This window comes from Terrapene carolina, unplaced genomic scaffold (genome assembly GCF_002925995.2).
Source record: "Terrapene carolina triunguis isolate 2854851 unplaced genomic scaffold, T_m_triunguis-2.0 Scaffold58, whole genome shotgun sequence".
In the NCBI taxonomy this organism is placed as follows: domain Eukaryota; kingdom Metazoa; phylum Chordata; order Testudines; family Emydidae; genus Terrapene; species Terrapene triunguis.
In genome coordinates, this window is record NW_020664409.1 from 40,643,585 (window position 1) to 40,657,172 (window position 13,588).

A 13,588-nucleotide genomic window follows, 5' to 3' on the forward strand; every position below is an offset into this window, starting at 1 on the left:
TAGATACCAAGTACTTGAAAAAAGTATTAACATAATAGCAAATACAACTTGTCAAAAAAAAAGATGAAAATTTTTGAAAACTGAAAAAATTTATTAAAAAACAGAACTTCCTGCCCTGAACAATTGAAAAATGAAAATTTCTACCCAAAAATCATAATCCAAAAATTTTAATTTCTTTAGATTTTTTATGTGTGTAAAATAGTTACCATTTCCCCATCGGCTCTGTGATCAAGGCATTTCAACAACATTGTCTGAAAATGCAGCTAATATTTTTAAAGCATTTTTAGCCATTTTCTATTAGCCTTTGTTGGAGCTGAAGGCTACAGAGACCAGTCAGGCAAAACTAATAAGGGTGATTAGAGGCAATAAGCAGGGTGGATTAAAAATATATATCTGTATCTTACTGTATCTGACTTGAAATAACTTCCCTTGTCTGAAGCACCTCACTGATCAATTTGCATGTAAGTAGTCAAAAACGCCCCAGCTCTTAAAATATGTAGACAGATTTGCATGTAACAGCAGACACACAAAAAAGTCTTATGATTTTATATGGTTCAACTAGTTCTGGCTAAAAATATTTAAGAATGGAAGGTTGTAAACAATCAGCCTTTCATAATTTTAAACAAACTACAAGACGTAGGACTTCAGATATAATATTTTTTTAAGCTAGAAGCTTATCCAATTTATTCTTAAGAGGCCTGTAAATAAAAGTGCCACCTGAACTCTAACATGACTAGCTCTATCATTAGAGCGAGAAAGCTTAAGGTACATAGTACTCCACTGACCAAGGCCCCAATTCAATCTAACACTTAATCATACACTAAATTCCGCTGACTTCAAATAGCAATTGATGAAGACTGCATAAAATTAGGAGACTAAAGGTGCTTTTTTACGGGGAGGGATAACAATCAGAACACACCATTCAGAGCTCAACCAACTGTTGCGATACTATTTTTTTATACAAATAGGGTGGGGAATTAAAAACACATACCTGGGTTGGGTGATAAAGTGCAGCATTTTGGGAATGTTTTCACTGTCAACAGGAACTTGCCTTGGAGTTCTAATTTGATGGGATGAAGCTGAATTGCAATATGACCATTTCTAGTAAAATCAGTACTAAAGATATATCAAGATCCGGTCTTATATAGTCTTCTCAAAGACCTAACTCACGTTGTCTCAGAATGAAAATTTCCCTACAGAGGTTCTAGCACTGGGTCCATCACATTTAGTGAAACATTTCAACTTTTTAGATGAGCTAAAACAAATCTTGGAAGGAAGGAAGTGAACACATTTCAAGCTGTTAATTAATACTTTGTCAGTAAACACACATCAAGGTGTTACACTTAATGTACAGATCAGGCTCTATATGAGTAAACCAGACATCCCACTCAGGCTCATGAGTTTCAAAAAGGAAGAAAACAACTGGGTATATTTTATTAAGATTATTACATACTTGGCTGGGTACATAGGTGCTGGAACTAGGGGTGCTGGAGTGCTGCAGTATCCCCTGGCTTGGAATGGTTTCCATTATATACAGAGTTTGCAGTTTGGTTCAATGGCTCTCAGCACCCTTACTGTACACATTGTTCCAGCTCCCCTGGCTGGGTATGATCTTTACTGGTGAAAAAGCAGGAGTCCTGAAGTGCTTTCAGTTCATGACTTTTCTTATGTCTGAAGCTCTTCCTTCAAGAGAACATTAAAAAAAAATTAACCTGCTCCACAGAAGCTAGGGCTTTTTGTTGTTATTTGCTTTGGTTTTATCTGATGCCATATTGACTAAGCGCTTCTTGGCTTGACCCCTCATCCACGTTCTCTTCATGTACTTTTCTGTTTTTTCTGGTTCTCCAAGACCTTTAAGATCATTTAAAATTTTCTAGTCATTCCATCTAATTTCTAAACTAAAAGTTAATTGTATTAGAATACTTCCGCTTCACCTTCTTGAAGGAAGCAACCTGGACCAACTCCAATGCCATTTCAGCATCTTGAAGGTCTGTTGTCCTGCTCATTGTGGCTTTTGCATGAGCTGCTGATACAGCCAGAGCACTGATTGGGATAACTGGCATTGTCTAAATGGAAGTAAACATATACAATTCAGATAGCTATTATCTAGCACTATGTTTCAACCAAGCCCTTTCAGGGTGTACAGTTTAAGAGACTTGTACACTCATTCCAAGGGGACAATGTGCTGAAGCAAATTTCATTCTTGTGTGTGCAAAGCGAGAGATTAACATTCGGGATATGTCTACACTTGGAGTTAGAGGTGTGATCCCAGCTTGAGGAGACATACTAATGCCAGCTCACATCCAGCTAGTGTACTAAAAATAGCCAGGCACTCACAGTGGTGCAGGCAGAGGCTTGGGCTAGCCACATGAAGAACATATGCATGGGGTCCAGTCTTGACAGGTTTGTACTCTGGGCTGCTAGTCCCTCCCGCCATTGCCCATACTACTGCAGCTGCAATATTTTTTTAGCATGCTAGTTTGACGAGAGCTAGCACGAGTGTGTCTTCAGGAGCTGGGCCTCACACACCCAGCTCCAAATGTAGACATGCTCTTGGAGCCAAATTCAGGTCCATAGAAATTTTACCTGCTTACTCTAAAAGTCTCTGGGCAAAATTCAGCAGTTACATCAACAGGGGTGTAAGTGACCCAATTTTCTGAACATCCTACACACACTGTGTAAGGCAGGGATCGGCAACCTTTGGCACGTGGCCTGCCAGGATAAGCACCCTGGCGGGCTGGGCCGGTTTGTTTACCTGCCGCATCCACAGGTTCAGCTGATTACGGCTCCCACTGGCTGCGGTTCGCCACTCCAGGCCAATGGGGGTGGCGGGAAGCGGCGGCCAGTACGTCCCTCGGCCCGCGTCGCTTCCCGCCGCCAAAGGTTGCCAATCCCTGGTGTAAGGAATAATTCTTCTTTGAATAGTGTCCCTATGGGTGTGCCACTGTAGGTGTGCTTGTGTTCCTGCACTGCTGATTGGAGAATTTCAGTAACAGCATCCATTAGGCCCGCACGTGAGCTGTCTCTCCTCCTGCCCTGCCACAAGGCTAGCCAGCATGTACAGGCTAACCCCCCTCAGTTCTTTCTCAACCACCCTTGGCTGGAGATGGAGCTATTAGCAGTCCATTTGCGACCATTATTTTCGTTAACATTTCTACAGTAAATTATTCTCCCCAGTCTTTGTTGTAGTTTTCTTCTTTTACTTTCTTCCTGAACAAAAACAAACAAACAAACACCTTGCTTTCAGCTGTTCCTGTCTTGCTCTCTGATTCTTTGTGGGTTGCTCACTCACAACCCCCCACAATCCTTACCCAAACAATATTGAACAAAGCCTCTCCAGCCATTCAGTCCAAAGCTGCTGGGTGGGTTCACATACCCCTTTTGTCTTGTCTTAGGGAGGGACTTGTGATTAATTTATTCTTACAGTTATGTTAATTGAAGTGTATGTTCACACCCATCAATCTCAACAAGGTTTGTGACCCATGCAGTCTCCAGTACTTTTCAGCATAACATGTAGTTATACAGATAGTAAGGTAGCTCACTTCACCATTTTACAAGAGAGGAAACCGAGTATAAGGTCACAATAAATCACTGTCAAATCTGAGATTATGTCACTGAACACTGCGCCTCGTGTTATGGAACTGTCCGTTCTTCCTCATGAGCGGGGGGTTGCTACTTGTTCAAACAGAGTCAGCTCAACTGCAGACATCCACCTGCAAGATAGCTTGGAGCAGCCCTAGGGCCATTAGAAGCAGACCGGGAAACATTACCCTCCCACAGCCATGAACTAGGTTGAGGTCCTTTCCCTTCTTAACCCCCATCCCAGCTCCACCCCCCAAAAATAACACACACACCAAATACACCCATGGAGGGGGACCTCTGGTCACAGCTTTCATAGACACCAGAAACCAAATCTGGTTAACTGGACAGAGGTAGTGGGAATAAGATAGAGAACATATGACCTTTTAGGATGACTCAAATGACAGGATTTTAAAACTAGCAATTAGCTTGCACTTTTGAGTATTTCACAAGGCAGCAGGGTAGGAATTTACTTGTTTAAAAAACCTCTTATGTTAGCCCTGACATTCCTAGGTGCCTCACTTCAGATGAGCCTGCAACCATGGACTTCAAGGGCCCGGCTTTGGCAGCCAGCTAAAAGTCAGTTGTAGCTAAAGTTTGTAACATATATTTTAATTGCGGTGACAAATGCTTCATAGTTGACAGGTTTCAGAGTAGCAGCTGTGTTAGTCTGTATCCGCAAAAAGAACAGGAGTACTTGTGGCACCTTAGAGACTAACAAATTTATTAGCGCATAAGCTTTCGTGGGCTACAGCCCACTTCTTCGGATGCATATAGAGTGGAACATATATTGAGGAGATATATATACACACATACAGAGAGCATGAACAGGTGGGAGTTGTCTTACCAACTCTGAGAGGCCAATTAAGTAAGAGAAAAAAACTTTTGAAGTGATAATCAAGATAGCTCAGTACAGCTATTCCTGTGCAAAAAATGGGTAAAGGTAAGAAACCTCTAAAAAGAGAATATTTAAATGACTGCTATAGAATCATATACAGATACATAATTTCCAAGGCCAGAAAGGACCACTGTGACCATCTAGTCAGACTTCCTGTATAACTTAAGCCAGGAAACTTCCCCAAAATAACTCCTAGAGCAGATCTTTTAGAAAAAAACTCCCAGTCTTGAATCCATCAAGATCCTTGATAAATTGTTCCATTGCCTTCACTGTTAAAAATTTACACCTTATTTCCAGGTTGAAAAGATGATATATCTGACACATAGATCTGGCAAAGTTTAATTTAACCCTGGAAGAAGAAGAGGTGGGAGGGAGGGAGAGAGGAACTTCCAAAGCTTCAATAAGTCCTGTAAGCAACTTCAAATATCAGTAATATGTTATTTCCAGCTTCCGTGACTTGTATTTTATACTCCCCTCCACCCCAAAATAAAAGTTTTCATATGAAGACCATGAAAGATTAAACTTTGAATGTAATTTAAACCCTGAAAGCTGTTAAAAAGTTATGATTTAGACTAAATAAAAGCAAGAGCATTGACCTAGCATTTTTAATTATTCTAGGAACGGTGATCTTCTGTATTGGACCCCACGTGTTGCAAGCAGCACAAAAACGAAAGTTGAAGCACTTAAATAGATCTTTACAATGAGATACTAGTAGTTTAAGCCTTAACATTTTAAGAATCTGGTGAGAAGTCTCCTTTGCATTCTAGAATTCAGATATTTTATTTCAGCACTTCCTTTTGTCCCAGCTAGTTTCAAAATCATGCCTCAATAATTAACTACCAAAATGCTCTCCCTGGACCTAGGCTAACATGTATGGTGCTAGTGTACAAAAAATATTGCAAGCGAAGAAAGTCATGTTGATTTCAAACTCAATTTAGAAACAAGAAAGAGAATATTGACTTTAGAAACAGAAGTGTTAGAGTGTAAAGGACAGACCCTGGACTTTGTAAGAATGCTACATTTTACAGAACCAAGCTATTTTAGTACAATATTTATAAAGAACTGGAAAAAAAACAAAACAATCTTTGTCCATTGCAATAAGGCTAGAACGTTGAAGGAATGGTCATACTATTTCGACAGGTATGATAGAACCTCCCAAATTAGAGACTTTCCCTTATGATTACTAGATTCCCTAGCTCCAGAATCCTCATGGAATAATTGTCATCAATTATATATTCTTCAGAGAAATGTACCTGAATTTCCTGTTCCCTGAACATTCAATGAAGATTTTTTAAAGCCGTATTCCCATTACAACTGTTCCAAAGAATTAGTTCAATATCCATCCTAGCCTTTTTACTAACGACAGAAGTTTGATTGATATTGTATTGAGTCAAAAGGCCCTGTAGAGCCATTAAATGACTAATCTGAACATTAGTGGCTGCACACACAATGTGCTTTCATACATTGCAAGATATTTCCTTCCTGCTCTTATACAGGCCCCTTTAGACAAGAAAAGATGGGACTACTATTTTTAATTGAGTTAGTTAAAATGTTAGCAGTAAACTGTACACAAAGTATCGTTTCGATGGCACCAGTCACTGCCTATGCAAGTTCTCCGTTTTAAAAGAAAAGGGAAGCATTTTTTAAAGAGATTCTGGAAGGATTTAACACTCATTATTTCACATTAATCCATTTTTAAAGACAAGTTACCAAAATAACTTGATCAATTTGATATGTATAAGAAAGTTATCATCTCTACCAAGAGCTGTCAAGTACCATGTTGGTATCACTAAGTTAATGTAGTTTAATTATGAACACCTAAAAGAATTGGTATTTGCAAATGAAGCAGTAACTGAACTTTTACTATGCTGATACGTAACAGAAGAAGTCTAGATTCACAAACTTGATAGAGACACTGATGGACCATTCTTGAAATCAACTAGTGTTTTGCCAGAAAAAGGAGTGCAGGATTAGGCTGTACATTTATTGTCCATAATGACTCCATAAGTTATGAACATAGAACAGATGTCAAGCAAGCGGGAAAGTGTGGGACAAAATACAGACTGTAAAAATGTGCCCCAAAATAAAATACATTGATCCTAAGACAGTAACAAAGTTTTTTGTAAAAGACAAAATGATGCAAGTCATTGTACTAGTTTGGCTTTTATTTTCTTACTAATATTGCATAACAGAACAACACTAGCATGATGATGAGGAGGGGATAATAAAAATAACTCATCAATGCACTATTAACTCGACATGCTCTCACCTATTAATAAGATATTGATGTCTCCTCTAATGCGTGTCCCATTGTTGAGAACTTTCTCATTACTTCCAAGTAGCATACACAAAATGGCTTTTTTAATATACTCATGGCCATGAATGCTTGGTGCTAAAGACTTGCTTAAATGGTCAAAGATATCCTGTTTAAGAAACAGGAAACACTTACATTGCACATTATCAACATTAGAATGGAATCTCATTATCCATTAGCCTCTGTTAGTGCAATTTGTAATATACTTTAGTTTGAGCTTTGCAGAATTGCTTGATCTTTGCCACACCATCAGCTGAGAATATTGTGCTATTTCTTTGCTCATCAGTTTTGATATTATTAGCCAGAATTATTGTCCTAGATATTTTTTACCCAGATGCAAAGAAAATTACATAAATTAACTATTAAACAAATACTGGAATGAAGACAATTGTCTTCATGACACAAGAGCTGCTTAGGAAAAAAGAGGGCAAAGAATCAAATTCTTGGTTTTAAAATGGTTATTAGATTGATCCTTTTTACTATGCCTTAATGAAGGAAATCCTCCCCTAAAAAGAGGATTTAATGAAGTCTCAACATCTGAATAGCATAATTTTCCAGCATTTGGGATTTTTCTCTCCCCTCTGCCATCCTCCCACTCTCCCCACCCCAAAAATAACCTGATTAAGCCATGCTTTCCATGCTGTAGGAGATACCCAACTACAGAATGGATTTTGAGTTTTGGGAGGGGATTTCTACTTAAGGGAAATGAAAGAGAATGACAAACAGGTTTTTTGTTTTCAAAGAGGCTTGCACTTAATCACGTACAGTTGACCAGACAACTGTTTTAAGCTATGCTGCAAATCAGAAGAAATATTTTGAAAATAAGCTGCATTTCTGGACCAAAAAAGCAATGGAATACACGTTGATTTGTGGCCTCTAAGATTATCCCTCTTTTATTGGTTTTCTTTATTCTATAAACTAGTTTTGAGAAAAGAGTATGTAAGAAAGTTACTTTTAAAAAGGTGTAATGAGAAAATGCCTCCCCCCCCAAGTTATCCAAATGAAATATAAATAAAGTTATTGTTCATGCAGAGCGCAGACCTTAACTTGACTGCAAAGGGTTGGTATATTTCTGTAGAATTGTTGGAATGGAAAAAAAATTGTTTTCTGTTTCACAGTTCAGACAACTTAACAAACTGAGCACAAATTAGCTCCTACCTAAATGTGCCAGAGGTGAAGTTTCCTTTCTTGGATGGGAGGCAGTAATATATTCACATTACCTGAACTCTGTCTCCAGGTTTACATATATTCACCAGATCATCATAAGTAATAATATCCACAGAGCGAGGAAGCTGACCAGCTGGTGCTTTTTCAGGTATTCCAGAGGACTGGAAAAGGACAAATATAGTGCCCATCTATAAAAAGGGGACTAAGGACAACCCAGGGAATTACAGACCAGTCAGCTTAACTTCAGTACCCAGAAAGATAATGGAGCACATAATTAAGCAATCAATTTGCAAACTTCTAAAAGACACTCAGCAAGGATTTGTCAAGATCAAATTGCGTCAAACCAACCTGATAGCTTTCTTTGACAGGGTAGCAAGCCTTTTGGATAGGGGTAAGTGGTAGATGTGGTATATCTTGACTTTAGTAAGGCTTTTGATAGTGTTTTGCATGACCTTCTCCTAAATAAACTAGGGAAATACAATCTAGATGGAGCTACTTTAGTGTGGGTGCATAACTGGCTGGAAAACTGTTCCCAGAGAGTAGTTATCAGTGGTTCACAGTCAAGTTGGAAGAGCATATCCAGTGGGGTCTTGCAGGGATCATTTCTGGGTCCAGCTCTGTTCAATATCTTCATCAGTGATTTAGATAATGGCACAGAGAGTACACTTATAAAGATTGCAGATGATACCAAGCTGGGAGGGGTTGAAAGTGCTTTGGAGGATAGGATTAAAATTCCAAATGAGTTGGACAAATTAGAGAAATGGTCTGAAGTAAATAGGGTGAAATTCAATAAGGACCAATGCAAAGAACTGCACTTAGAAAGAAACAATCAGTTGCCTTGCTCAGCAACCCAATGGCTCTGGTCAGCACTGCTGACCAGGATGTTAAAAGTCAGGTTGGTGCCCACCTGCTCCGACACCGCACTGCGCCCCGGAAGAGGCCAGCAGTGGGCCTGGCTTCTAGGCAGGGGGGCCACGGGGCTCCGTGTGCTGCCCCTGCCCCGAGCACAGGCTCTGCACTCCCATTGGCTGGTTCCATGGCGCAGCACGGTCCGCGGTGCCAGGACAGGTGGGAAGCCTGCCTCTGCACCCCCGCTGCGCCACTGACCGGAAGCCACCCGAGGTAAGTCCACGCCTCAACCCCGCACCCAACCCCCTGCCCCAGCCCAGAGCCCCCTCCCACACCCTGAACCGCTCATTCCTCGCCCCACCTTTCAGCCCTCACCCCCGCACCTCAACTCTCTGCCCCAGCCCTGAGCCCCTCCCACACCCCAAACCCCTCATCCCCAGCTCTGTTGGGTCATGGGCATCAACAATTTTCTTCAACTGGGTCCCCAGAAAATCAGTTTGAAAACCACTGGTCTAGATCATACTTAGTCCTTCCATAAGTGTGGGGGATTGGACTAGATCAGCAGTTCTCAACCAGAGGTCTGGGGCCCCCTGCACAGCCGCGAGCAGATTTCTGGGAGTCCTCCAAAATAATTCAGAGAGCAGGTCTGAGCGTTAGACTCACTGGGGCCCATGGCAGAAAGCTGAGGCCTGATCCCTGCCACCTGGGGCTGAAGCTGAAGCCCAAGCAACTTAACTTCGCGGGGGCCCCTGTGGTGTGGGACCCCACGCAATTGCCCTGCTTGCTACCCACTAATGCTGGCCCTGGCTTTTAATCTACTGTATATGCAGAAAAATAGTTATTGTGGAACGTGGAGTTTTAGAGCATGGGGGGGTGAGAGGTCTCAGAAAGAAAAAGGTTGAGACCCTCTGGACTAGATGACCTCTTGAGGTCCCTTCCAGTCTTGTTTTAGTAATAATCATAGAAGTCAATCACAGAAGTAACAATATTTGAAATCATGTTTACAAGAAATCATGTATTTTAATATTTTTATTAATATAAGATGAGCTTCTGTGGTTTATATACCCAATTATACACCTAAGTCATTCCCTATATAAAGTTAAAAATCTCGTTCAAAAATAGCATTCATTCATTATTTTATTTATTTTATTCATTCATTCATTTAAGAGGGCCATTTCAATTTGTAGTTGATTAGGAGAGACATCGTCAACCAAATATATTTAGATCTGGTTTTGAGAGCATTTTTATGACTTCTTCCATCCGTGCCCTCCCTGCCCCTCAAAAAAAGATAATTTAGCTACTTAATATCCTGTGATCACCCTTTGCAGCAATTGTAAACTGAATGTTTCCTTCTTAGGTATGCAACATCTTTGCACTTTTCCACCCAGGAGAACAAGGTGGAAGGAAGAGTGTCACTGTCATAGTTACAGCACATAATGGTACAACTAGTCTAGGACGAGAATCAGTTTGCTAAGTTATTTGAATAAGAACTAAGGTTACCACAGCCACATGTATACAAGACAGGATTCATTCCCTCCCATCTCCACCCCACAACGCTAAGTGCTGGGTGCTCCACAAACACACCCATTTCCACATGAGCTTACAGTCAAGGATTCCAACCCTGCAATCAGATCCATGCTGGTAGACTCCTATAGTAGCACGGAGCCCCACTCAAGTCAGTGGGGTTTCACACAAGTACAGGGGCCTGCCTATGTAGATGTGATTATAGAATCAGGACCTAAGATGACAAGTGACAGAGAAGGGATGGGAGGAGAGGGCTATATTTTTATATATACACACCCCCTTCAAGCAGGCAGGGAAATAAAAGCATAGAAAAAGTTCAAAATAATTACATTTGATCACAATTCCTTCCACCCACCCCGAGCTACCACGGAAATGAGCTGACAGGGCATAAGGAGAGATGATTTGCTCCAAAGCTTCCTTCTAATCCATCACTGAACTCTTTGGACTTTTCAGGTTGCATCAATGGAAACAATAAAATCTTGTAATGCTTTTCAGAGAGCAATCAGCTCACCAAATGCATCAATTAACCAGCTGCAATATAAAATAATTAAACCAGGGAAAGCTGCTACAGTAATCTTACTTTAAAATCCTGAAAACCTTTACATTTTGGGGATTTGATGACACTGGCGAAAGCCAAACACATTGGTACAGGGACAGTCTTCTTAACACAGTGCAACTAAACATACCTCTTCCATTTCCTGAACAGCAGCAGCTTAACTTTATGAGGACTTCTTGTTGTAGCAGACCACAAGAAAATGAGCCTAAACCCAAATTCATTTCACTCCTAGGAAAATTGTATTTGAACCCAGGTCTCTGGTGGCTAGCCAGTCACCCTCTATTTTTATATATGAAAATACAGAAAAGAAATTGAGCTTTAACAGAATTTATCTTCCTAAACAGAATTAAATCTAAGTAAATCTAAGTTAAAACAATTGCATTCAAGAAATCCTTACCTGTGCAACTAGATTTTGATTTTAAAGAAACCCTTACCATTTAAATCTAGGCTACTTTCCACATTTGTTTACCTTTTCCACTTCACTCTGCTTGGACAGAGCATATACATTAACCAGTTTCACTTCCTGTTTATAGGTCAGTTTCATTTTCCTATTACCAAATAGGAGCACAGTATTATGTTAATGTTTTCACTATTACAGGAGAAATGTTTAAATCCTATTAACCCTGTATGTTGATTTTTAAAAAGAGGCAAAGGACAATATTTTTTACTTGTGCTCAATCTTGTTAAATCTTATTTAACAAAATCAAAATATGTGGGCCTAACCATCTTTTCAGCACCCCTTTAATAACATGTCAATTTTACAGAGTACTCCTTCACATTCATTTGAAACATGTAATGATCAGTTTTAAACATTACATATGTAGTAAAGCTGTCTAATTCTAGACGACAGTTACATATAAATACCTTCCAAATATTTACAATGTATTTAAAAAGAGGATGAGCTGAGTTATAACCCTACCCTAAAAAAATGTCAAATAATTCCATTATTATAACTAGAAATGTGTTTAAGAGCTCAACTTGCAAGGGTTAACACAGAATGATAAATAATGTATAATACATAAAGTATGTAATTGAAGCAGGGCTCCGTGGGAAGGAATCTTTGTAATTTATGGGGAGTTTCATTTTACTGACTGAAATGATGTTTATCACTAAGAATTCCTGTATGGTTCCAGATTGTTTGATTTCAGTGGGAGCTTTGTCTGAGTAATGGGTGTAGGATCCAGCCCACTGAGGCAAATATCACAAAACAGAGTCTGGGAGACCTTGAGCTACTAAGAAACAGGACGAGTTAGCAACAAGTATTTCATACTACATATTCAGAGGCCTTAAGCCAGAATTTGTTTGTTTCCTTGTAGGTCTATCTAATTATACAGAGCAGAATGCACCACAGAATGCAAACAGGAGTATGAAAGGAGTATGATGGTGTTCTGCAGGCTACTGCATTACAGGGGTTCTCAAACTTTTTTGATGGGATCCCTTTGAAAATATTTCAGGCTGTTATGACCACCCCCTCCCCTCCAATACCATGCCATCCTTACTTCTGCACTGCCTTCAGAGCTGGTGCCCAGTCAGCAGCCATTGCTCTCCACTCTGCCTTCAGAGCTGAGTGGCTGGAGAGTGGTGGCTGTTGGCCAGGCACCCTGCTCTGAAGGCAGTGCAGAAGTAAGGGTGGCAATATCACGACCCCCGTACAATAGGCTTGTGACCCCCTTTTGGGTTGGAACCCCCGAGTTTGAGAAATGTTGCTTTAGTTTCAAGCACCTTCAGCCATGACATAAATACAAGCCTAGTGTCAGAAAAAATTCTTTATTAAAAATCATTACTACAGGAAGAAATGGGGTCGAGTATGCAATATGTTCTTATTCTACTTTTTGGGTGGTGTACCTTTAAATGTAGGGACAACTACCATTGTGGGCCTGTGATTTTTAGCACCCACAAATCCAGCTAACCTCCACAGGAGCTGCTTTGTTCATCTGAAAAGCAAGTCCTTTGTGTTTTGTGCACAGTGTTACTGAGAGGGTCTTTGCATGCTCTCTTTTGTTTAGCCTTTACTTCTGTTCTTCCTCAATTCAATGGAGGATAAGTCATTCACACAATTACATAGTTGATCTTTGAGTGTGGAAAACATGACTCTAGAAAGTTTCATGACCAACAGTGGGGTTGCAACTTCAAGAATAAGAACCATTGGCTTGGTTAAAATAATTCTTTTACTTACCACTTTGTCCATTCCTCATATTTCCATCTAAGATCATTAATACTGACAATTAGGTGATGTTAATTTTTACTAATCACGTTTCTGACTTTGCCATGGTAGATCCCTTGGTCTTCGTGAAAATTAATACATTTAAGTAACTGAAAGAAACAAGGGTCCACTAGAACACAAGCCATTTTATCTGATAAAAGTTAAAAAAATCAGACCTCGGCTGTTTTCATTTCATTTCACCGTCACACAAGTAACGCTTTTTTCTACTACTGCAAAGTGTGGTATGCTCATACAAAGCACACGGGATCTTTATAGAGGAAGGTAAATACACACAGCATTTATTGAGAATACCACAGTTAGCATATGCTTTTTAGACACACACACACACTGTACACACACACACACACACACAGAGTCCTGCAGTGATGTTTATAGTTACCAGTCTAGAGTCTGGATCAATCTAGTGGCCAGCCAAATTGGTCGCAGAGGGGAGTGGGGTTCTATCGGTCACGATCCGATGCTCCTGGAGTGTGGCAA

General features: G+C 40.1%; 1 protein-coding gene across 1 annotated transcript; it reads right to left on the reverse strand.

Annotated features, from left to right (window-relative positions):
• Positions 1 to 1,726: 1,726 nt before the first annotated feature.
• On the reverse strand, positions 1,727 to 11,431 carry LOC112118278 (maternal DNA replication licensing factor mcm3-like). Its single transcript, XM_029914278.1, is given in 5 exon segments — positions 1,727 to 1,851; positions 6,747 to 6,900; positions 6,998 to 7,106; positions 7,950 to 8,119; positions 11,357 to 11,431. Coding segments are annotated over 5 exon segments (633 nt in total).
• Between the last annotated feature and the right edge of the window lie 2,157 nt (positions 11,432 to 13,588).